At 35.3% G+C, this 22,460-nt stretch overlaps 1 protein-coding gene across 2 annotated transcripts in view; it reads left to right on the top strand.

Annotated features, from left to right (window-relative positions):
- Positions 1 to 22,460, top strand: part of MBD5 (methyl-CpG binding domain protein 5) — a 445,079-nt gene that overhangs the window by 367,916 nt on the left and 54,703 nt on the right. Inside the window, exons 1-5 of one of the 2 annotated variants that reach the window (XM_043995607.1) lie at positions 2,814 to 2,907; positions 7,926 to 8,581; positions 12,307 to 12,409; positions 13,333 to 13,513; positions 14,728 to 16,863. In XM_043995607.1, the coding sequence (XP_043851542.1) occupies positions 8,472 to 8,581; positions 12,307 to 12,409; positions 13,333 to 13,513; positions 14,728 to 16,863 (2,530 nt within the window). In that variant the 5' untranslated portion in view covers positions 2,814 to 2,907; positions 7,926 to 8,471. Of the gene's footprint in view, positions 1 to 2,813; positions 2,908 to 7,925; positions 8,582 to 12,306; positions 12,410 to 13,332; positions 13,514 to 14,727; positions 16,864 to 22,460 lie in introns of those variants that run through there. The other variant, XM_043995606.1, reaches the window with a different exon arrangement.

Raw genomic sequence — 22,460 nt, 5'->3', positions numbered from 1 at the left:
CCAATTAATGACTATCCCCTTAGTTTTCAACTTTTAGCCACACCACAAAAAGCTGCTGTAAATATTTTTGTACACATGAGTCCTTTTCCTTTGAAGATCCATCTTCTTTAACTATCTATTGGGGAACATCTCTTGTTCCTATGAATTTGGACCAGTTCTTTATGTATCTTGAAATTGAGACCTTTATCATATTGATTTTTTTTTGGTGAGGCAATTGGGGTTAAGTGACTTGCCCAGGGTCATACACAACTAGTAAGTGTCAAGTGTCTGAACCCAGATTTGAACTCAGGTCTTCCTGACTCCAGGGCCGGTGCTCTATCCACTGTGCCACCTAGCTGCCCCCAATTGAGACCTTTATCAAAGAAACTTGATGCAAAAATTTTTTCCCAAGTTAACCTGCTTTCCTTCAATTTTTTTTCTTTTAGAAAATTTACTTCTTTAATTTTCACAGTCTGCTTTCTGACCTCATAATTCAAGTGAAATTACTCTCTCTACAATTACCAATGATCTTTTCATTGGCATATCTCATGGCCTTTTTTCAATCCTCATCCTTCCTGGCCTCTCTGCAGCCTTTGTCATTGTAGATCACAATTGTCTCCTTCTTTCTTCCTTCTAACACCTTTCCCAGCCCACCCACACCGTACCCCCAGTCCCACTTTTGGTGAAAAAATAAAATAAAAAGGAAAAAAAACCCTTGTAACAAATACTTAGAGTCCAGTGAAACAAATTCTCATATTGAACATGTCCAAACCTGTCTCATTCTGCATACCTAGTCAAACACTTCTCTGACAAGAATTCTTCATCATCACAACTCAGGAATCATGGTTGATCATTGCATTGATAGTCTTTCTTAAGTCTTTAAAAATTTTATACCACTCTTGTACCAGGAGCAGGGTCCTTACTTGGATCAGTAGTTTCCTCTATCCTACCAGAACTTTGCTACAGCTCCATGTTAGTTTGAGAAGAATCCTTGCCTGAAAGAGATTAACCCTCTCCACACAGTGCTTCACCTCCACACTGGTCACCTTGCCTCCTTTCTAATCCTGCCAAACCTTACGTCTTTCTCACTTTTCCCCCATACCTTAATACCTGAGCCCAGGGAAGACTCTACCCTAAGGCCAGATGAACGTTTGGTGAGTCCTTGCCTAGGGTTTCAGTATCGTGAGAAGGCCCTCGCTCTTCACTACCAGCTCATCCTCTAGCTTGCTTCATGCCAATATTCACTGCCTACCCTTCAACATCTACTTCCTGAACCTCAACTCATATTTCAGTTTTTAAAAAATGAGGTCATTTACATAGAGCTCCCTTTTATCTCCTCATCTCATATCAGTCAGGTGCTTTTCCCTACTGTCTCTTCCTTCAACACTGTTTCATATAAAGAGCTTGCCCACATCCTTGCCAAGGCAAAACCCTCTATGTACACAAGTGACAGCATTTCATCTCATCTTTATCAGCAGATTGCTCCCCCTTTAATCTTCACTCTCTCATTAATCTTCAATCTCTCCCTGTCTACTGGCAGCTTTTCTGCTCCCTACAAATACGATCATGTCTCCCCCACCCTCAAAAAAATCCTTGATCCATCACTCTTTTTCTCCTTTACATCTTGTCAAGTCCTATCCATTAAACTCTCTTAACATCTCTTGTACATATCCCCTCCTTCTCTCTTACACTTATTACACTATTGCTTCTCAACACCTTATACCCTAAGACCATTGCAGTAGCCTTCTGGTTGTCCTCCCTGTCTCAAGTTTCTGACCACTCCAATCCATTCTCTGCTTATATGACCATATCACTCTCCAATTATCTTAATGGTGCTTTTTAAGTATAACTTTTTTAAAAATTTTCTTATCACTACTTTGAAAAGTTAGTTTATTCTTAGCTTTTCAAGAATTTCAGCAAAGCTAATTGTAAAAATGAGCTTTGTTCTATTACTTAAGATCCAAATGTAGTGTTGGTTTAATTATTGTAGGGCTACATTTACTTGCTGTCCTATCTTATTCATCTAATTAGTATATCTCAAAAGCAATTTAATAAATAAAATTCTCATATAATTCACCAATAAAGTATGAAATTAACACACTCATTTTGCTAGAAATTCTACTGAATTTTTTTCTAGCTGGAAATAAGCACCATTCAGAAATCAGTGTCTGTATAAAGAAAGAACAAGGGTATAAGGTCCTGTTTAGCTTTCTAATATCTTTCATCTTATTTGTTTTAATAACCTCCCTTCCCTTTTATTGAGCTTATAGCTGACTGTCAGTGATAAATAGTATGCTCTAATTTCACAGGTATATGTGAATTTTTATATTTGTATTTCCTGGCAAAGGACCAAGATAATTAGGTGTTTTCATATACTGACAATTGTAATCAAAGCATAGAGCCTAACTTTAACTTAAAATCATTATTCTAGACAGTAATGACACAAACAAGCCCCTCAGCATTGACTCTGAATATTGAGACACAGTGGATAGAGCACTGGGCCTGGAGTCAGGAAAACCTGAATTCAATTAATGTGACTTACTTGCTGTGTGACCCTAAGCAAGTCACTTAACCACTGTTTGCCTCAGTTTGTTAATGTTTAAAATGGGGAAAATAATAACCCATATCTCCCAGGGTTGTTGTGATAATCAAATGAGATAATAATTGTAAAATACTTAGTATACTGCTTGGCACATAGTGGGCACTATATAAATACTATTATTAGTTTTTGCTTATTCAAGTGTTGATGCAGTTTGTGAATTGTACAGGCTGTTTGATTTCCATTTTCTTTCTTACTTTTTGATGACTTTACTATCTATTCATTCCTCAGCCAGAGAATGTGCAGGAAAAGTAAAAGGAGAAAAAAAACAGATGAGTCACTTCTGTCACATTTTAGTAGCTCTAAAAGGAAGCGGTTTCCTGGCAAAGGTAGTTAAAATTAATGATGAAAATGTTTCCAAGTTAACTCAAAGTTAGCTGTAATGTTTGTATCAACTTCTGTGTACAAGTGTAACTATATGTATCAGTACCAAATGCTAAAATTTACTTTTTTTAACTTTACATCAGAATAACTAGCAGATATTTATTGAATATTTGCATGTGTACATACAAGGACTTTTTTAAAAAATTGAACCCTCACAGTACCTATCATTGGAGAGTCAAAACATTCACACATGATATGTTTTTAAAACATTGCAAACCCTAACCCCATCTCTATCACCATTGTGTATTTTATCAATTATATCAACTTTCATCCTCTCGATCCAAAATTGGTCTCTGCATTTAATGAATTCAGATGCATTTTCATTTACATTATAATAATTGTGTATATTGTTCACCTGATTTTGCTTTATCCATTCTCTTTCTGTGTTTTTATGAAACCATCATGATATTCATGGTTTTGTAATATGTACTTATATCCAATTACATTTATATCACAATCTCTTAAATAAGTACCCAAATGATAAATACATGATTTGATTCCAGTTTATTATTGCTGCTAGGAAAAGTGCTGTTATGGCTACTTTTTGTACATGAGTCCTTTCTGTCTTTGACCATTGAAGAAGTGGGATGACTTAACAGCACAGTTCATAACTTTATTCTCATGATTCCAAATTGTTTTCTAAAAGAGTTTAGCCAGTGCATTGCTCCATGAACTCTGCGTCATTGCACCTCTATCTCATTTTTGCACCACAGCTCACTCCACTGCACTCTTCTCAATCTCATCAGCTTTGGCCAGTTTGATGCATGTGGTTCTTGTTAGATTAGAATTAGGGGCAGCTAGGTGGCTCAATGGATAAAGCACTGGCCCTGGATTCAGGAGTACCTGTTCAAATCCAGCCTCAGACACTTGACACTTACTAGCTGTGTGACCTTGGGCAAGTCACTTAACCCCCATTGCCCCGCAAAAAAAAAAAAATGACAAGATTAGAATTGATAGTTTGCATCTCAGATGCCCCATGTCAAAAACAGAACTCATTACCTTTGCCCCTAAACCTCATCTTATTTCCCTTTTTGTTTTCAGGAGCACCATCGTGCTTTGTATTCACTCCTGCTCACAACCTCAGAGTTGTCCTCATCTCCCCTTGCCCCTCACATCCAGTCATCCAATAAGTCTTGTCAGTTTTGCCTCCATTGTATTTTTCCCATCATTTCTCTTTTCCTTACTCACACAGCCACTATTCTGATTCACCTCTTCCCTGAACTATGCAGGCTTCGAATTGGTCTCCTTGCCTCAAGTCTCTCCCCTCTCTAATTAGATTTCCATATGACCACCAAAGTGATATCCCTAAAGCCCAGGTCTGACCTTGTTGCTCCCTTACTAAAGGAACTCTAATGGTCCCCAGCTGCCTCTATAATAAAATACAGACTCCGCTGCCTGGCATTTCAAGCCCTTCACAATCTGGCTCCCACCTATGTTTCCAGACTATTGAATATTATTCTCCTTTCTAGCCAAAGTAATACACAAGATGATTATGCACAATATTCCATCTCACATTTTTGTGCCTTTTCCCAGGCCGTGCCCCCATACCTGGAATGAACTCCTTCCTTATTTCCGCCTCATACAATCCCTCACTTCTTTCAGGGTTCAAGTGCTCTCCCCTACAGAAAGCTCATCCTAAACTTCCCTAGGCCCCTCAGCTTCCTTTGTATGTACTTTCTTATACATCCTTTCTGATATGCCCCCTGAGCAAGTCACAGTGTGTTAGAAACTTTGCAAGTTGCAGAATAGGCACCAACCTCCCTCCATAAAGGGAGTTTCCTCAACAGGAGTTTCCTAGACCAAATCAGAGGTCACACAGCCATTATCTAAAAGAAGCCAGTCTTCCACCCAGGTCTTCTTGACTCCAAGGCCAGTGATCTGTCCACTATGCCATTCTGCTTCTCTCTCTCTCTCTCTCTCTCTCTCTCTCTCTCTCTCTCTCTCTCTCTCTCTCTCTCTCTCTCTAGCATTTAGACATCTATATGCTCTTTTCCCAAATAAGCTCCTTGAGAACAGGGATTGGTTCATTTTTGTGTCTGTATCCCTAGCCCTTGCTTATAGTAGATGCTTAATAAGCACTTTTTGAATTAAATTCTTCACTTGAAAACTCTTTGCATCCCTGTCTATTAGAGAGTGACTCCTCGGCTAACATTACATACATCTTAGATATCATACTTATCACATATCTGCTTAATAAAAAGATTTTCCCATTCAATAATTTTTTTCTTATTCTAGTTACATTGATTTGCCATCATTTTGGTGCTTTTTAATTTTATATATTCTAATTAATTTTATTTTTGCGATCACTACCTGTTTGTTTATTAATTCTTCCTCTAACCATAATTATGAAAAGAACCTCTTTCTGTACTCCTAACTTAAGATGTCTATTTTTTTTTTTTAACTTTAGACAGTTTATCTGCTTGGAGCTTCTTGTGGTGTATGATGAACATTGCTACTCTAAGCCTATTTTCTTCCAAACTACTTTCCATGTTTCCCACCAGTTCTTTTAAAATATAGAGTCTTCCCCCAGAAGTTTGTGTTTGGGGTTTATATGAAAGTAGGTTATCATGTGCCTTTCTTTTTAGGTCTTACTTGTACATAGTACATTCCACCAATGTGCTTATTAAAAAGTTTTGCTAATTATTACTGTGTCTTATAGCTTGAAATTTAATGTAGTTTGAGATATGATTATGCTCATCTGTCCTCATTCCTACTTTTTTCTTGAGATTTTATGCCTTTTGTTGTTCCAATATATTCTGTTATTTTAAATGGAATGTCACCTTATACTGTCTGCTCCAGGCTCTGAAGTCATCTCTAACCACTACGCTATGTGGGCCGGCTCTTTTAGGATAATTGATAAAATTGGCTAAGAAGAAACAATATTTTCCCAATATGCATATGTAGCCAAAGTTTACTTAGAAAATTCCAGAGAATCCTTAAGAATCAGAAATGGTTTAGTAAAGCAACAAGATTCAAAATGAATCCAGGGGCAGCTAGGTGGCGCAGTGGATGGAGTACCGGCCCTAGAGTCAGGAGTACCTGAGTTCAAATCCAGCCTCATACACTTAACACTTACTATCTGTGTGACCCTGGGCAAGTCACTTAACCCCAATTGCCTCACTAAAAAAAAAAAAAATTAATCCACACAGCCAGAAGTAAACAATATAAGGGGAGATTCCGTTTAAAATAACAGCATAAAAATAAATCCCATTTTTATTTTTTCTTTGTTTTTTTTGATATGTACATTATATAGGATGTCATTACTTAGTCTCCATTTAGGACTGTTTCTTTTCTTTATATTTACTCTATTATTTAACATTTTTGATGTTAATAGTCATTAAGGATGAGCCTAATATTTCTCTTTTTAAATTAATTTATGATTTCTTTGTGTCCAAGCATATGATCAATTTGTTTAAAGCTGCCATTTGAATTTCTTTTTTAATACTGTCACATAGAAATGTTCTTGTCTTTCAAATCCAATTTTTCCAAGCATCTGTTGAGCTCTTTGTTTTTTTCTTCTTATTTATCTTTGTTAGATTTTTTCCTGCTCTGGAAGAGGAATATTAAAGTATTTTAATTATTGATTTGCTTTCAGTGCCTTTTTGCAATTTAACTACCTTTCTTCTAAGAGCTTTAACTCTGCCATTTGGTTTGTATGTATTAAATAATGATATTGTTTTCTTATCTATGGTAACTTTAAGCAGAGTTCTTTTCATTTTATTGATAGTTGTTTAATCCATTCATGTTTAAGGTTATAATTGTTACATTTGATTCTTTTGTAATACATTTTTCTACACTTTTAATTAAGTATTTTATCACTATAATTTATTTTGCTTATGCCTATTTGGTCCTAATATCTTCTCCTAAACTCTCTTTCCCTCCCTTCTTGACTTTACCTTGCCTAAACTAAATTCTTCAAATTCACTTTTTTGTTACTTTGGGTTTTTTTGTTTTGGTGAGGCAATTGGGGTTAAGGGACTTGCCCAGGGTCACACAGCTAGTAAGTGTTAAGTGTCTGAGGCTGTAAATTCACTTTTGATATTTTTCTTTTCCTTTCCTTTCCTCTACTTTTCTTTTCTCCTCCTTTCCATATCTTTCCCTTCTCCTTTTTAACCTATTTTTTCCAACAAGTACAGAATTGTCCTTTCTCTACCACTTACTCTCTTAATTTAAATAGCCTTCTTTTTGACACTACTTTCCATGTAGCTTTGCTCTCTATTTCTAAGAGTTCTGGGCAATTTTCGTTTATTATTTCCTTAAGTATCATATATACAACTTAAATGTTTTCTCTTCTATCCAATCTTCCTTGATCTATCTCCAGGTAAAGGAGATCTCTCTTTCCTCAAGTTTTCTCATACCACTTTGCCTAGATCTCTCCTTTCCCATTATCACATTCTGCTTTTTTATCACCCTTGTGTACATGGGATAAATTTCTCCTACCAAGCTCCTTAAAGGGCAAAAACTGTCATTTTTTTCATCTTCATATCCCCATTAACTATCAACATCGTACTCATTACAAACACTTGATAAACATGTGTTGTATTAAATTTAACTACAATATTCTGTCAACTATTATCATCATTGTTTTGTTTTCTTTTTCATGACGAGACTGTAATGAGATTAATTAGGTCAGTTCTGCAGGAGGTAGATCTTGACAGAAATGCTAGTCTTATGCTGGTGAAAAGTAAGGAAGAGACCACATTCCATAAATGCAGCTGTATGAAAACAGACATGGATGTAGGAATTAAAACATTATGTGAAAAAGACAACCCCTTATATAAGTTAAACTGGAGTGAATGAATGAAATTGGTGAATAAAAAGATATAAAGTTGGATTAGATATTCTTTTCTAATGTAGAAAGAAGCATGGTAAACATGAATGGTTCATTTAACAATTCTATTTTAGAGCTCACACAATTATTCCTTACCAAAAAATAGAGTTTTCATACTTATATATGTTTCAGGTTGCATTATTGGCATTGTGAAGACATGAAAGAATCAGAAGAAAGAATCTGCAACACTTTGAATATAGAAAAGAAGATAAAGTTGAAGGAATGTGGCATATAAAGTGGGGTAATGCCTGGAAATATTAACTAGTTGATAATTGTCAAAGTAAGACTCTTTCTCAACAAACACAGAATTTATTAGGCTTCAAGTTTTTGAGACATGCTGTTAATTTAGAAACTTTACTTCCCTCCAGCCCTTTTGAGAAAATATGATTTTCCTAATTTGGAAGCACTCGTTTTTACACATGTAGTGTGCCCTTAGGAATACATACATGGGAAGTTTAAACGTCAGCTATTTAATGTAGATTATAATGGGCAACTGACTTAACAATGGCAGATTTCAAGGACTTGGTTCCAAACTGAGCTAAAGCTTCCCAATGCACCTTGTACAGACTGCAAAAAACTGTACTGAATTGGCCTATTCTTGAAGGTCATCATGCCATGTAATATAAGGATATCATCTTACTGTTGATATCTCTGAGGAGTCCCAAGCAGACACAGAAAATGAATGGAGGAAAGGAGTGTGACGGAGGGGACAAGGATGGAGGCCTGCCTGTACAAGTTCCTGTGGGCTGGCAACGTCGGGTGGATCAAAATGGAGTGCTTTACATTAGGTGAGCATATTTCTGATAACTGTTACCTCCTTGCTTCCTTTCCTAGTTTGAGTGAAACGTTACTTCTATGCACATTTGAGCAAAATTATTGTTACTTACAAAATTTCTATCTAATCTAAGCAAATTATCATCCAAGCAACACACATTTATTAAGTGTCTACTATGTACCAGACACTATGCTAGGTGCTTACAACATACAAATAAAATATTCTCTGCTAAAAAATATTTGAATGCCTTTATTTCATTTCATAGATCCAGAGCTAGAAGGGACCTCCAAGGCCAACAAATACGATCTCCTTACTTTACAGATGAGGATGGTGAGGCCCAGTGAGCCTAAGTGTTTACCTAAGACCACACAAGTGGTAATGGCCGCAAAGTGGAATTTAAACCAAGGTCCCTAGACTCCAGAACCAGGACTTTTTCCACTATAAAACCGTAGTTTTGTCATTTAAATTTCTTCAGATCATTAATGAATTTGTGTTATTTTTGTCTTTAATACTTTTAAAAGCATGTGGACATCAGTGCTACATTCTAGAATACAGTAGTATTTTAGATTATTCCGTAGTCATTTGGTGGCAACATTCTGTTTTTGGTAATGTTCTGGGTGATTTTTCTCTTTTAATATGGACTATTTTCATCTCCAATAGGTCATGTTAATGACTGCACCTCTTAATGATGCCTGAAATTGCTAAAAAAATTATTCTTTATTGTTCTTATATAATTTTCATAAACTAACTTGTGTGTAATAGAAAAAATTGTGTTATCATGTTTGATGTGGTATTTACTTTTTATTTAAACAAGTAAAATTCTAATTATCCTCACTTTTATAGTTTTATTCCTTGTCTTAGGTGATTGAGAGGTAGAACTATGAGATAATTACAGACTTGCAATAATAATCTATTACAATAATTCATTAAATAATTAAAATAAGTATTTTTAGTATGTCTATAAAAAGATATTTTTTGTAGACAGACCTGTGATTTCATCTCCCAGTGTAGAAAATCCCTTCAATGATACACAGATTAGCAACTCATCTATAATTGATAGTTTCAAAGAATTTGTCTGGGGCACTCATGGTAATACAGGCAGTCTGTGTCAGAGGCAGCACTAGAACTCAGGTTTTCCTGATTCTATTTATTTGTCTGTCTTTCATGTTTTTGTGTAAGAGATTTAGAGCTCTATTTTTGAGACACTTGTGGTTTTTTTATTCTATAATATGGAGATTGAGTCACCTTTGCTGATTCTTTGGGGAGGATTTCAATTTCTGTGTTGATATATTTGGTTGCCTTAGTATCTGCCAATCTTTCAACTATGAACATATAGGTCAAATCCTGTTAAAATTAATTCAAGGGAGTATCTCAATGCTGTTATCATACTTGAAGTTTTATAATGTCACGTGTTGAGGTAAAGCATCGGTTGGGGCTTGAAAATCTTTGTGTCATTGAAAAATTTATGTTGCAGAGGTATTTTTTAGTAAAAGAATGTGTAACTTGTATTAATTTATAGTTGAAACCCAAGGAGAGTATATTGTCATTCTCCTTCATGATAGACATGTTGGTTAAGGGCACAAAATATGTTTTAAGCTCTTCAGTTTACTATATATTGCCACTTTGCCATCAAAAAATAGTATTTAGGTGTGAATTTTCCTGACAAGAAAGGAAGAAGCACAATGTTTTTAAATCAATATTTAACTTTTTAAATGTAATCAATCAACAAGCATTTTAAGTGCCTACTATGTGATAGACCCCAGAGATATAAATACTAAACAAAAAAAAAAATCTGTTTTCGAGGCATTTACAATAAAGCCTATTCAATATTTAATAGTAACCTTTGAAGTTTAAATTACCTTACATTTTCTCCAGCCTACATATACATACTTTTGTGTGTACATATATACATATACACATACACATATATATATTCATATACATATATATTCATGACAGCTTTTCATTTTACTAAATGCTGAAAAGTAAATTTTAACTTTGAGTCCATTAGTCATCATATTTCATATTTTGGAGTCATTTATAGAATTCAGTTTTCATGTAAGTGCTCTGTATAATGATTATATTGGTCTGATTTCTCCAATTTCAAATCTGTATCCCAGTCCTTTTTAAAAAAAAAAAAATTCTGACCATTGCCACTTTGTGATAGAAAATAAGGATGAGAATGAACAAATTCTCCTGGATAAGAAAGTAAAACAAGGGGCCTTAAGCTAACATTTACCAATATGGTTTAGATGTAGTAACTTTTAGAGATCTTGCTATGTTGTCATAGCTCCTTCAGCAGCTCTTTTTTGTCCACAGTGAATATTTAGATGCCTGCTTTTATTATAATTTATAAGTTACATCTTTCACCCTACTCTGGCCTGAGGGTGGCATTGATTCTCTATGTTAAATATTCCACCTGCTTCTGAGCTTAAGCTATGTCTGTGCTACAAGCTCTGTAACTGTGTTTACATTAATTATTACTACCTCAAGTTAATTAAAGAGCTACAACAGTAGAGGGAAAATTCCCACTATCTAATTGAGAGGAAGTGTTTCTGAATAGCTAGAACAGAGTTCTACAGAATAACTTAGGAATCTTTTACAATTTTTTTCTTCATTAACCTAATCCTTAACTATAAAATGTCAGTGATGCTTCTTTTGGCAAGCTGCTTTAAATTTTTTATGTAAAAAGTTAATCATGTGGGGGCAGCTAGGTGGCGCAGTGGATAAAGCACTGGCTCTGGATTCAGGAGGACCTGAGTTCAAATCCAGCCTCAGACCCTTGACACTTACAAGCTGTGTGACCCTGAGCAAGTCACTTAACCCCCATTGCCCCACAAAACAACAACAACAACAAAAAAAAACAAAAGTTAATCATGAGAAGTTAATAATTTAAGCCAAATCAACCAGAATTTATCTACTTTTTTCCTGTGAAGTAGGTAATGAGGTTGCCTTCCTTTGTTATTCATTTGGAATGAATTGGTATTCACCCCGGGCAAGTGGATGCTTGACTGTCTGTAAGGTTAAGGCCCTTTTAGATTTCTGGGTAGTTGGTGTGGTACTCAGTCAAATATTTATCTTCAAAGAGTTTGCTTTTTCAGCTGCAGAAAATCTGGATGCATTTTTATAGATACAAAGAATATGCCGCCCCTAAATGAAGAGTTAATACTTTATATAAAAAATAGAGAACTTAACTTTAAAAACACATAAATCGAAACAGTCTGTGGGAAGGTTTATCTGAAATGGAAGCATAATCTCTTATGATCAATATAGGATCACTTAATGAAATCTATATTCATCATTGAATAAGAAAGCTTAAATTCCTCTTAATTCTGTGATAAATACAAAGCTAAGCTCTTTTCAGCCCTCTGAGTGTGATAGGCTTGAATTTGATCAGGGCATCGTGCCTTCAGAGGAGTATGATTTTAGGAGTTTCACAGATTCTGGAGGAAATAAAAAGTCCAGTTTCATTTGGTTTACTGACAGCTCCAGAGCTACAAGGGAAGAACTTGTTGTCATTCCAACTTTGGCAAACCTGTTTAATTAAGAAATATGTTGGTTCAAAATAAAGAATTACAGGCTGTAATTCAATGGCTACCATAATTTTGGCAAAATCAAATGCTTTTCCTTACTTGGAAAATATTGTCCTTGTAAAAGAGAATAACACTAAAAGTTATACTTTTTCATATAATGTATATAGTTGAAATTATTTCCTGATTTTTTAAAATATTTTTACAGTCCCAGTGGGTCTTTGTTATCTTGCTTGGAGCAGGTTAAAACATACCTGCTTACTGATGGAACATGCAAGTGTGGCTTGGAATGTCCTCTTATTCTTCCCAAGGTAACAATTTTACAGTAGGTCTCTCAGTATATTTTTCCTCCAGATTTTATTATTTATGTTTTTTTCTCATATGGCATGTCATTTTACATTATTCTTCTAATCATATATATTTTAAATATTTGCTTAAGGCTTAAAGTTTTCTCATACATTTTAGAGTGCTTTGTGGAAAATGTTTGAACTAAAGTTTTTTTCTAAGTTTTGTAATCTAATAAAAACTGAAGGATGTTAGTGTATATACTGTTTTAGATATTTCAATCAAAATGATTATATGCCTTGTTTATTACAGCCATCACTATCCTCAGTTTAGTTTTTATAGCACAACATTTTGTTGCACTCCTTTAACTGTTCAAATCTGCTATGCTATTTTCAGAGATGATGGTGGCAAATCTAACAGATTTTTCTAAAATCACAGAGCAGAGCTGTCTTGTAGCCAGAAGGTGAAACTGTTTTTACTAATTGTGCAATGCAAAAAGAAAAAATGATACAGTGTTAATCGACTTATTGAAATTTACTATAAGGATAAAGTGCAGAGCAGCAGTTTTAGGGTGTGTGTGTGTTGTTTGGTTTTTTAAGTGTATTATAATTTTTTAATTGTATTCCGTTAAGCTACTTTCAGGAACTAAAACTGAGAGAATCTAAGATATGGCTGCTTTGTTAGGGAGTTATCTAGAACATGAAAATCTTCAGTTAACTTGGAGTAAGAGCAATGAATTTACCACTAAAGCTCTGAGTTCAGCAGTAGTGTTTACCAGGACATATGAAATTGCTTTTCTGATATTTAAGAATAAAAAAAACTTATTAATATTTATAGTCTTGCTTGTATGCATTTTACTTTCCCAAATAGGGGGTTAGGAAGAGGGAGAGGGTGTCCACAGGGAGAAGCAATACAGTATATATTCTAAACTACGATTTGTTCTTTTAAGGTATTTAATTTTGATCCTGGAGCTGCTGTGAAACAGAGAACTGCAGAAGATGTTAAAGCAGATGAAGATGTCACAAAGCTATGCATACATAAAAGGAAAATCATTGCAGTAGCAACACTGCATAAGAGCATGGAAGCCCCTCATCCTTCCCTAGTCCTTACCAGTCCTGGAGGAGGAACAAGTATGTAATATGGCTACACACAGATGAGAAATTTTTTTTTTCTTTAAAGAAAGAATCAATAAAAGTAGTTTTGCAGTTCCATTATTTGTTGCACTTCTTACATATACTAAATATTTTCCTAAAGTTTTATATATACATATACATACACTTATGCATATATAATACTTATATAACATATGCATATATTAATATATATTTACATTACACATATACACACATACATACATGTGTGTATAAAATCTGTAAAATGCAAATAAAAAATGAAGTCCTAAGAATCACCATGGGTAATTGACTTCCAAGCCCTCAATCAGTTAACCTTTAAATAAACCAAGCAAAATAAAACACTCATTGTTGGTATAATATGACGCAGACAAATAAAATGAAGTTGACATATCAGGAACTGCTATTAGCAAATCAACTGTGGGCCTGTTGAAAGGTTAGAAAAGAGGCCAGACAGCATCTCATACCTGGCTTTGAAGAGAATATCCTCAAAATGCATAGAAATTACCATCACAGATTAGACTGGGAATCAGAATTAACCAAGAGCCAAATCCTCATTCTAAAGTGATTCTAGCCCTAAAAGCCCCATCCCTTCTCTCTTGCCACCTCTGTCCTATAAAAACTAGACAGCAGAGATACAGAGGGAAGTACCGCTCTGATTCTATCATATATTGAGAGTACATGGGCAAAATACTCTGTTTAGCCCCAAAGGGAAAGAAGACATTCATGTTACAGAAAGTTGAATAACACTATTGAATAGCATGAGTCCAACATCTGGACTGAACAGTGCACACCAGAAATGCTGTCATGCTCTAAAAGTTGCAAGAATGTATAGATCAGTATATAGTTGAATGGTCAGAGAAGTTGTCATAGAAGAGAATGGTACATGAGCCAGCCCTGGAAAGATAGGAAGGTTTTGAGTAAAGAAGGAAAGGTTTTCCAGGCCAGAGAAACAACAAGAGCCAAGCCTTGGAGTCAAAAATAAAAGAGAAGTGGTGCTAAGTGGTCAGCCATATTAAAGGCTACCCAAGATTGAATTGACAAATGGAATGTATGTGCCCTTTTAAAGCTCCAATTTCATAAGCTGTTAGACTTCATAGAAGCAGCACTTCTGTTTTCATATCTATGTTTTCAGACACACACTGATATATATAGTCTGCAGAATATTAACAGGTGTTTTGGGGTTTTGTTTTTGTCTTTTCTTTTAACACCAGGTGCAACTCCAATAGTAACTTCACGGGCAACAACTCCAAGATCAATGAGAACGAAATCACATGAAGGAATTACAAATTCTGTAATACCAGAATGTAAGAATCCTTTCAAGTTAATGATTGGAGCATCTAATACCATGGGAAGGCTTTATGTTCAAGAGTTGACTGGAAGCCAGCAACAAGAACTTCATTCTGTCTATCCTAGACAGAGATTGGGTAGCAGTGAACATGGTCAGAAATCTCCATATCGTGGTAGTCATGGTGGACTTCCTAGTCCAGCTTCATCAGGATCCCAGATATACGGAGATGGCTCAATCTCTCCTAGGACTGACCCACTTGGAAGCCCTGATGTTTTCACAAGGAGTAACACTAGTTTTCATGGAGCTCCTAACTCTAGTCCTATTCACATGAATAGAACTCCTCTTTCTCCACCCTCAGTAATGCTACATGGTTCTCCCGTACAGTCATCCTGTGCAATGGCTGGAAGGACTAATATACCTCTTTCCCCAACCTTGACTACAAAGAGTCCAGTAATGAAAAAACCAATGTGTCATTTTTCAGCTAATATGGAAATACCACGAGCAATGTTCCACCACAAACCACCCCCAGGCCCACCTCCCCCTCCACCACCTTCTTGTGCTCTTCAGAAAAAGCCATTAACATCAGAAAAAGATCCACTTGGCATTCTTGACCCTATTCCTAGTAAACCAGTAAATCAGAACTCTATTCTCATTAATCCTACGAATTTCCATTCAAATGTCCACTCTCAGGTACCTGTGATGAATGTAAGCATGCCTCCTGCTGTTGTTCCTTTGCCAAGTAATCTCCCTTTGCCAACTGTTAAGCCTGGTCACATGAACCATGGAAGTCACGTTCAAAGAGTTCAGCATTCAGCTTCAGCCTCCCTGTCTCCTTCACCAGTGACATCCCCAGTGCATATGATGGGAACCGGAATTGGAAGGATTGAGGCATCACCCCAAAGATCACGTTCATCTTCCACATCATCAGATCATGGGAATTTCATGATGCCACCAGTAGGACCTCAGTCTACTTGTAGTGGTATTAAAGTTCCACCTCGGTCGCCACGGTCAACAATAGGGTCCCCAAGACCATCAATGCCATCAAGCCCTTCCACCAAGCCTGATGGACTTCATCAGTACAAGGACATCCCCAACCCATTAATTGCTGGAATGAGTAATGTACTAAATGCTCCAAGCAATGCAGCCTTTCCTACTGCATCTGCTGGAAGTGGACCTTTAAAGAGTCAGCCTGGTTTGCTGGGAATGCCTTTAAATCAGATTTTGAACCAGCACAATGCTGCCTCCTTTCCAGCAAGTAGTTTACTCTCAGCAGCAGCCAAAGCACAGCTAGCAAATCAAAACAAACTTGCTGGTAACAACAATAGCAGCAGTAGCAATTCTGGAGCTGTTGCCAATAGTGGCAACACTGAAGGACATAGCACTTTAAATACCATGTTCCCTCCTACTGCCAACATGCTTCTACCAACAAGTGAAGGGCAAAGTGGCCGAGCAGCACTAAGAGATAAACTGATGTCTCAGCAGAAAGAATCTATGAGGAAAAGAAAGCAGCCAACTACTACTGTGTTGAGTTTGCTTAGACAGTCTCATATGGACAGTCCTGCAGTTTCCAAACCTGGTCCTGACTTGATAAGGAAGCAAAGTCAAGGTTCATTTCCCATCAATTCCATGTCTCAGTTACTGCAATCCATGAGTTGTCAAAGCTCACACATGAGCAGCAATAGTTCCACTGGTTGTGGGAGCTCCAATCCTGCTTTGCCTTGCTCTGCTAACCAGCTGCATTTCACGGACACCAATATAAATTCCAGTGTTCTTCAGAACTCATTGACACAGAACTTACCTTTAAGAGGGGAAGCCGTGCACTGCCAGAATGCAAACACAAACTTCATCCATGGGAGCAGCCCAGGGCCAAACCACCATCTTGCAGGCTTAATAAATCAAATTCAGGCTAGTGGGAATTGTGGAATGCTCAGTCAGCCGGGCATGGCTTTAGGAAATTCATTACACCCAAACCCACCTCACTCAAGGATTTCAGCATCATCTACTCCAATGATACCAAACAGCATTGTTAGCAGCTGTAATCAAACAAGCTCTGATGCAGGTATGGTTTTATTTTAAAATGGTACCCAGTGGGGTAAAAGAATTTCCTACTACTTTTCAACCTGTCCTTAAACATTTTGTTATAAAAATGAATCCTTATCTATTTCAAACATATCAAAATTTTTATTGATTTTACCTCATAGAGAGGTAAACATTTCTATGTTTAAAATCCTAGCCAAGATGATACCATGTTAATAGTAATAATAGTAGTAGGTTTTCTAGTACTCAGAGTTTACAAAATGTTTTACATACCTTATCTTATTAGAGTTTGACACAACCCTGTGTTGGTCAGAGGTTGGTTTTGGTTTTTTTTTTAATCTATTTGGTTTCATAATTTTGTTTTTTAGTTATATAACCTCCAAATTGCTAAAATTCAAAAGGAATAAGTAAGGAAAGGCTTTCTGTTACTTGATTTTGTCCATCTCAATAGAAAAAACTTCTTCACTAACAGATATTTTCAGATAAATATAGCCCAAATTGAAAATTTTAAAGAGAGGGAAATAGCTTTATATTTTTTAATGATACCAACCAGAAGCAGATAGATAAATAAATGAATACAAAAGCTGATGAGAGGCTATAGAAATTCCTCATCTTTTTTTATGTTAGTCTATTGTCTTTTATCCTCACTTTTCTCAGAAAACTTGCAGAGAATATTGGCTATTCGTGTTACTTTGAAATGAAAAATTGGAGGTTTCCATTATAATGAAAAAGAAATAATGGGAAGAATTGAATTTTTTTAAAAATAGGCAGCATGCTTAGTAGTACAAAGTAAATAGCAATAATGAATCAAGATTTTTTTTGCAGTATAGTCTGAAAAAGTAGTGAAATTATGAAGAATCACTAACTACTTACAATGAAGATAAAATCATCTAAGAAATCAGTGAATTTATGCAAACCTATTAAACCTTAAAGATGTTGAAAGGAAGAAGCAAAATAAACACTATGAGTATTGAAGATTTATAGTAGAAAGCAAGCGGGATATCTGAAATATGTATGTGTGTGTGTATGTGTGTATGTATATATATATATATACTTTTATATATATATATGTATACCAAGTATTTTATGCTCTTTATTTTGTGGTTTAGAATCACTGAGTCATGTACAAGACAACTTGCCATTTCATTGTCATTTTCTCTTAATAGTTATATTTTCCATGTTTTATATTTGTGTCATTTTATTGAACTGATCTTCCTGGTTACAAAAACAATGGTGTTAGATAAAGCATTTTATATGGGAATCAATGATGCTATTACTGTTTTTTAAAATGTGTATGTGTTTGTGTATTTATATTTTACCATCTTGGAAATATTGTCATTAGCTACTTATGTTTGTTATTACTGTCGAAATCAGATATTTTCCCCCTGCTGTTTGAAAACATATCACCATCCATAGCAGTCAACTGGATGTTTTTTTTGTTGTATGGTTTTTAAAAGAAGAACTCTTCACTACTCTGTTGTGTTTAGCTGAAATAGAATATGAGACTCAGGAAGTGTCTAAACATATAATAATCAATTTTATATTCTTGGTCTCTGATAGCACTTTAAATTTAGTTTTTGATGAATTACAGTATGAAAATTCCTAAAGGGATCTTTTACAAGGCTCATATCCTTTGCAGATAATTCTGCAGTAGAGGTAGACAAATGAAAAACTGGCCCTATGTATATAATAAGCTACCATTACATAAAAGTCACTGACTCCAATTAAAACCATAGATAAACTGAACACAAATTTCATTATTTAAATCAATATTGGTTAGTCCTTTGGGGCTGCTATCCTTTTTAGTTTTTAACATTCATCTTTTTTGGTTTTGTGTACTTTTGCTAATCTATCAATATTTTGGTTTCTCTAATATATAAAGCCAACTTTTACATTCTAATTTTCTTGAATATTATTTAGAATTTCATTTTTTGTACCTATCTTCCTTTTTCTTTCATTTTGTTCTTTCTTTGAAAAACACCTGACCTATAAGTGGTGATTCACACAAGGTGTCAGAACACGCTCTTTAGAAATCAGTTATTAAAAGAAAGTTTTTGGTTTAGGAATAAGCAAAAAAGACAAAAATAAAAATTATATTAATATATCCAAGCAAATGTCAGTGTGCAGAAAGCATTTCTTTTATTATATTGTCAGGAGATTTTTTTAATAAACCTAATAAAACCACTTACTAATTATCTGTGGAACTAAAGTAGATATTGTAATAAAAGTAAATGTGTTTAACTACTGACACAGTTATTGTAACAAGCCATATTTGGTAACGGTTTCATGTACCATGATCTTTTCATTTATAGTAAAGCTGATTATGCTAACACTACTTTCATTGTATATAATTAGCTTAAGCACACCTATAATGTGTATTGCTAGGCTGAATTCAGAGTACCTCCAAGAGATAGTACTATAATTCATAAGATCATAGATTTAGATCTGGAAGGATCTTTAGAGGCCAGCCAGCCCAAGCCCTCAACTTACAGATGAAGAAACCTGAGCCCAGAGATGTGAAGTGGCTTGTCCAAGGTCATGCAGGTAGGCCAGGTCCTCCACCTCCAAACCCAGTACCACACTGACTTAATAAAATCAATCATAAAAGGCATTTATTAAGCAATTAATATACACTAGGTTCTGAGCTAAACACTGGGGATACAAAGAAAAGTTAAAGTAGCCCCTGCCCTTAATAAGCTCACCTTCTAAAGAAGGAGATGGCATGTAAATAACTAGGCACACCCAAAATATATACAGAATGGATAGGAGACAATATCAAAGGCAACAATGCTGGCACATCCATAAAAGGCCTTCTGTAGAAGGGAGGGTTTGAGCTGAAACTTGAGGTGTACATTTTAGCTTCTAGCAAACTACCAAACTTTCACCATTCATCCCTGACCTATGATGTTGTATGCTTAGAATTGAAAAGGGATTTGGGGGATAGCAGATCAATAATAGATAAACCACACAAGAACTTCCAGAAATTGACCACTTGTCAATCCACCACTGTTTGAGTGGATTTTTTTTTTAATCACTGGCCCATGGCACTTAATCAAGGTAGAATTCTTGGAGGATTGTATCTAAGGTGAACTTTGAATAATGTGATTCAGTAGATGATAAAAAGATCATGCAGGCCAGGTCAATATAAAAGTTTTAAAAGACCTTAGAAAAAGACAGAGGTCTTTAAGCAAGCTAACTAGGTTCCACCAAGTAACTTAACTTTTGTTAACTAGACTGACCAAGTCTAGTGCTTTTTCCACTAACCACATAGTAATGTGTTCATAAACTAGTAAAGACCTGGGATTGGAGAAGACACATGTTTGGGGGCTAGAGGCTCTATCATTTACTCTCCTTCCTCTCTCCATGGATGATCTGTTCTGCTTTAGTTAGCACTGCTGTGGGGATCATTTCCCAAATCTACACATCTCCAGACCCAGTCTTTTCTCCCATAGGCCTACATTTCTAAAGGCCTACAGACAATCCCAGTGCCTTTTTCAGCTCTGAATCTCGTTTCCCACCTCATTGTTGTTGGAACAGGCTCCCCAAAAGTGTAAAGAAACCAATATTCACATTTGACTTCAATATTCTTCATTCATTCACTTTCAGAATAACTCCATGAGGGAGAAGGAATTAGTTGCTTTTTCTTTTCTCAGATAAGGGAATAAAGGCACACAGAGTTTGGGTTTGAGTCTGCTAACCTTAGTTTAGAGCCTGTTAATGAAAGATTATGACTTCATGTAGTGATAACTTTTCATTCATTCTGATCTAGATTTACGTCAATGAAGGGGAAAGTTCTGTTAGGAATTGTGAATGATCAATTAAGAATTACAATTGAAAATATTTGCACTCAAACCAAACAGTACCTAAAATTTATCACTATCTGAGTTAAGAATTGTTCCTGCTCATTCTTTGATCAAACACTGGAATTATATTTAGTCTCATGGATTTAACTCCAGTGATAATAAACTTTAAAGCTATGACTATGTCTCAATGTAATACAAAAAGAGCTATTTTTCCTTTACCCTGGGGCATAATTTTTTTTAATTGAAGATATTTTGCTACAACAAATTGTCAAACTGGTGCCTTGAATTAATACAAGATGTATTTCAGTCACATGCCAGTTTTTAAGGACCCTAAAATGATACAAGTTTCTTAAATTTTATACATCTTTCTATTTATATATGAACCTATCATTGTTGTTAAGAAAATTTTTATGTAATGTGTATCTGTAAGATAAAATTGGTTGTGTTATTTTAGTCCATCTATCTTAAAGAAAGAGATAATCAATTTAAGAATGACCTCAGTAAACACTGGGCAGTGTGAAGAGTTTTTAATTTCAATAGCTTTTGAATGTAATATTTTTCCTATTATTGTCGCATGCTGTAAAAGACAACAAGATCAGCAGACAGAAAAATCAAGTTTCCTATTTCATCTGTGTCATTGACTAACAGTGAGCTGACTGTGAAAAATCGTAACCTTTCTGGGAAGGTTTCTTTACTTGCAGTCTTCTCTAACTCCTTGCCTTACGTGTATTTCCCTAAGTATTGAAGACCTTATTGGTTCCTATTCTAGAAGTAAACTAGCGATCTTTTTAATGATCCACAGAGAGCATTATCATATTAAGAAGGTTTTTTAATAGGGAGTATAGATATAATTAGGGCAGGCAGGTGTTACAGAGGATAGTGTGCCAGTCCTAGAGTCAGAAAGACATCTTTCTGAGTTCAAATCCAGCCTCAGACACTTCCTACCTGTGTGACCCTGGGAAAATCACTTAACCCTGTTTGCCTCCATTTCCTTAAGTATAAAATGAGCTGGAGATGTCAAATCACTCCAGTATCTTTATCAAGAAACAGCAAATGAGGTCCTGAAGAGTACAACATGACTGAAAGGACTAAACCTATAGGTATATCCTATTTTAAGAATTGCATATTAAAAACCTACATTGTAAAACCAATAAATTAAAGAATGATGATAGATATGAGGTATATTCTTTAAATGCTGAGTTGAGGGTATATTTCTTTGTTTGCCTATGGGTTACTAACTGCTTGCACAGAGTTTGGAGTCAGAGAAAGTTAAATAGAAATAGGTAGAACTTCCATTGGAGGAACAATCAGAAAAATTGCTCATAAAATTCCATTTATTTCACTTTTCAGGTATATATTAGTTCATGAAGATGAATATGCTTTTTATTCTCATCCTTCTAAGTATCCTGTTTTAATAGGTGATTAAAAGAGAAACCAAGCAAAGATACATGCATTATGATATCATTTCTAACTTTGACACTTAATACCTGTCTGACTGAGGAGAAATCACTTTATAGTTATCCCTTCCACATCATGACTTTCCCCATTGCAGTATTGATATATCACAAGTCATCATAAGAAATTAAATGGGAATTTGGGGGAGTTTTGAAGAAGGCACAGATGATATGCAAAGGACAGCAGAAGACAGAAAAAGTTTAGAAATTCAGAAATGCAGAGAAGAAATGTGTAGTATTGTATAACATCAACCCAAATTTTACAATAAAGAACAGCAAACACCCTATAAAAGAAAAAGAAAAGATTCGGATTTCTTCTCTGGTACAAAGGGAGGTCCAAAAAAATTTATATGGGTTTTCTC

The sequence above is a fragment of the Dromiciops gliroides genome, chromosome 3 (assembly GCF_019393635.1).
Source record: "Dromiciops gliroides isolate mDroGli1 chromosome 3, mDroGli1.pri, whole genome shotgun sequence".
In the NCBI taxonomy this organism is placed as follows: Eukaryota; Metazoa; Chordata; class Mammalia; order Microbiotheria; family Microbiotheriidae; genus Dromiciops; species Dromiciops gliroides.
The sequence above is the reverse complement of the archived record's forward strand: the minus strand, read 5'-3'. Positions and strand labels throughout refer to the sequence as shown.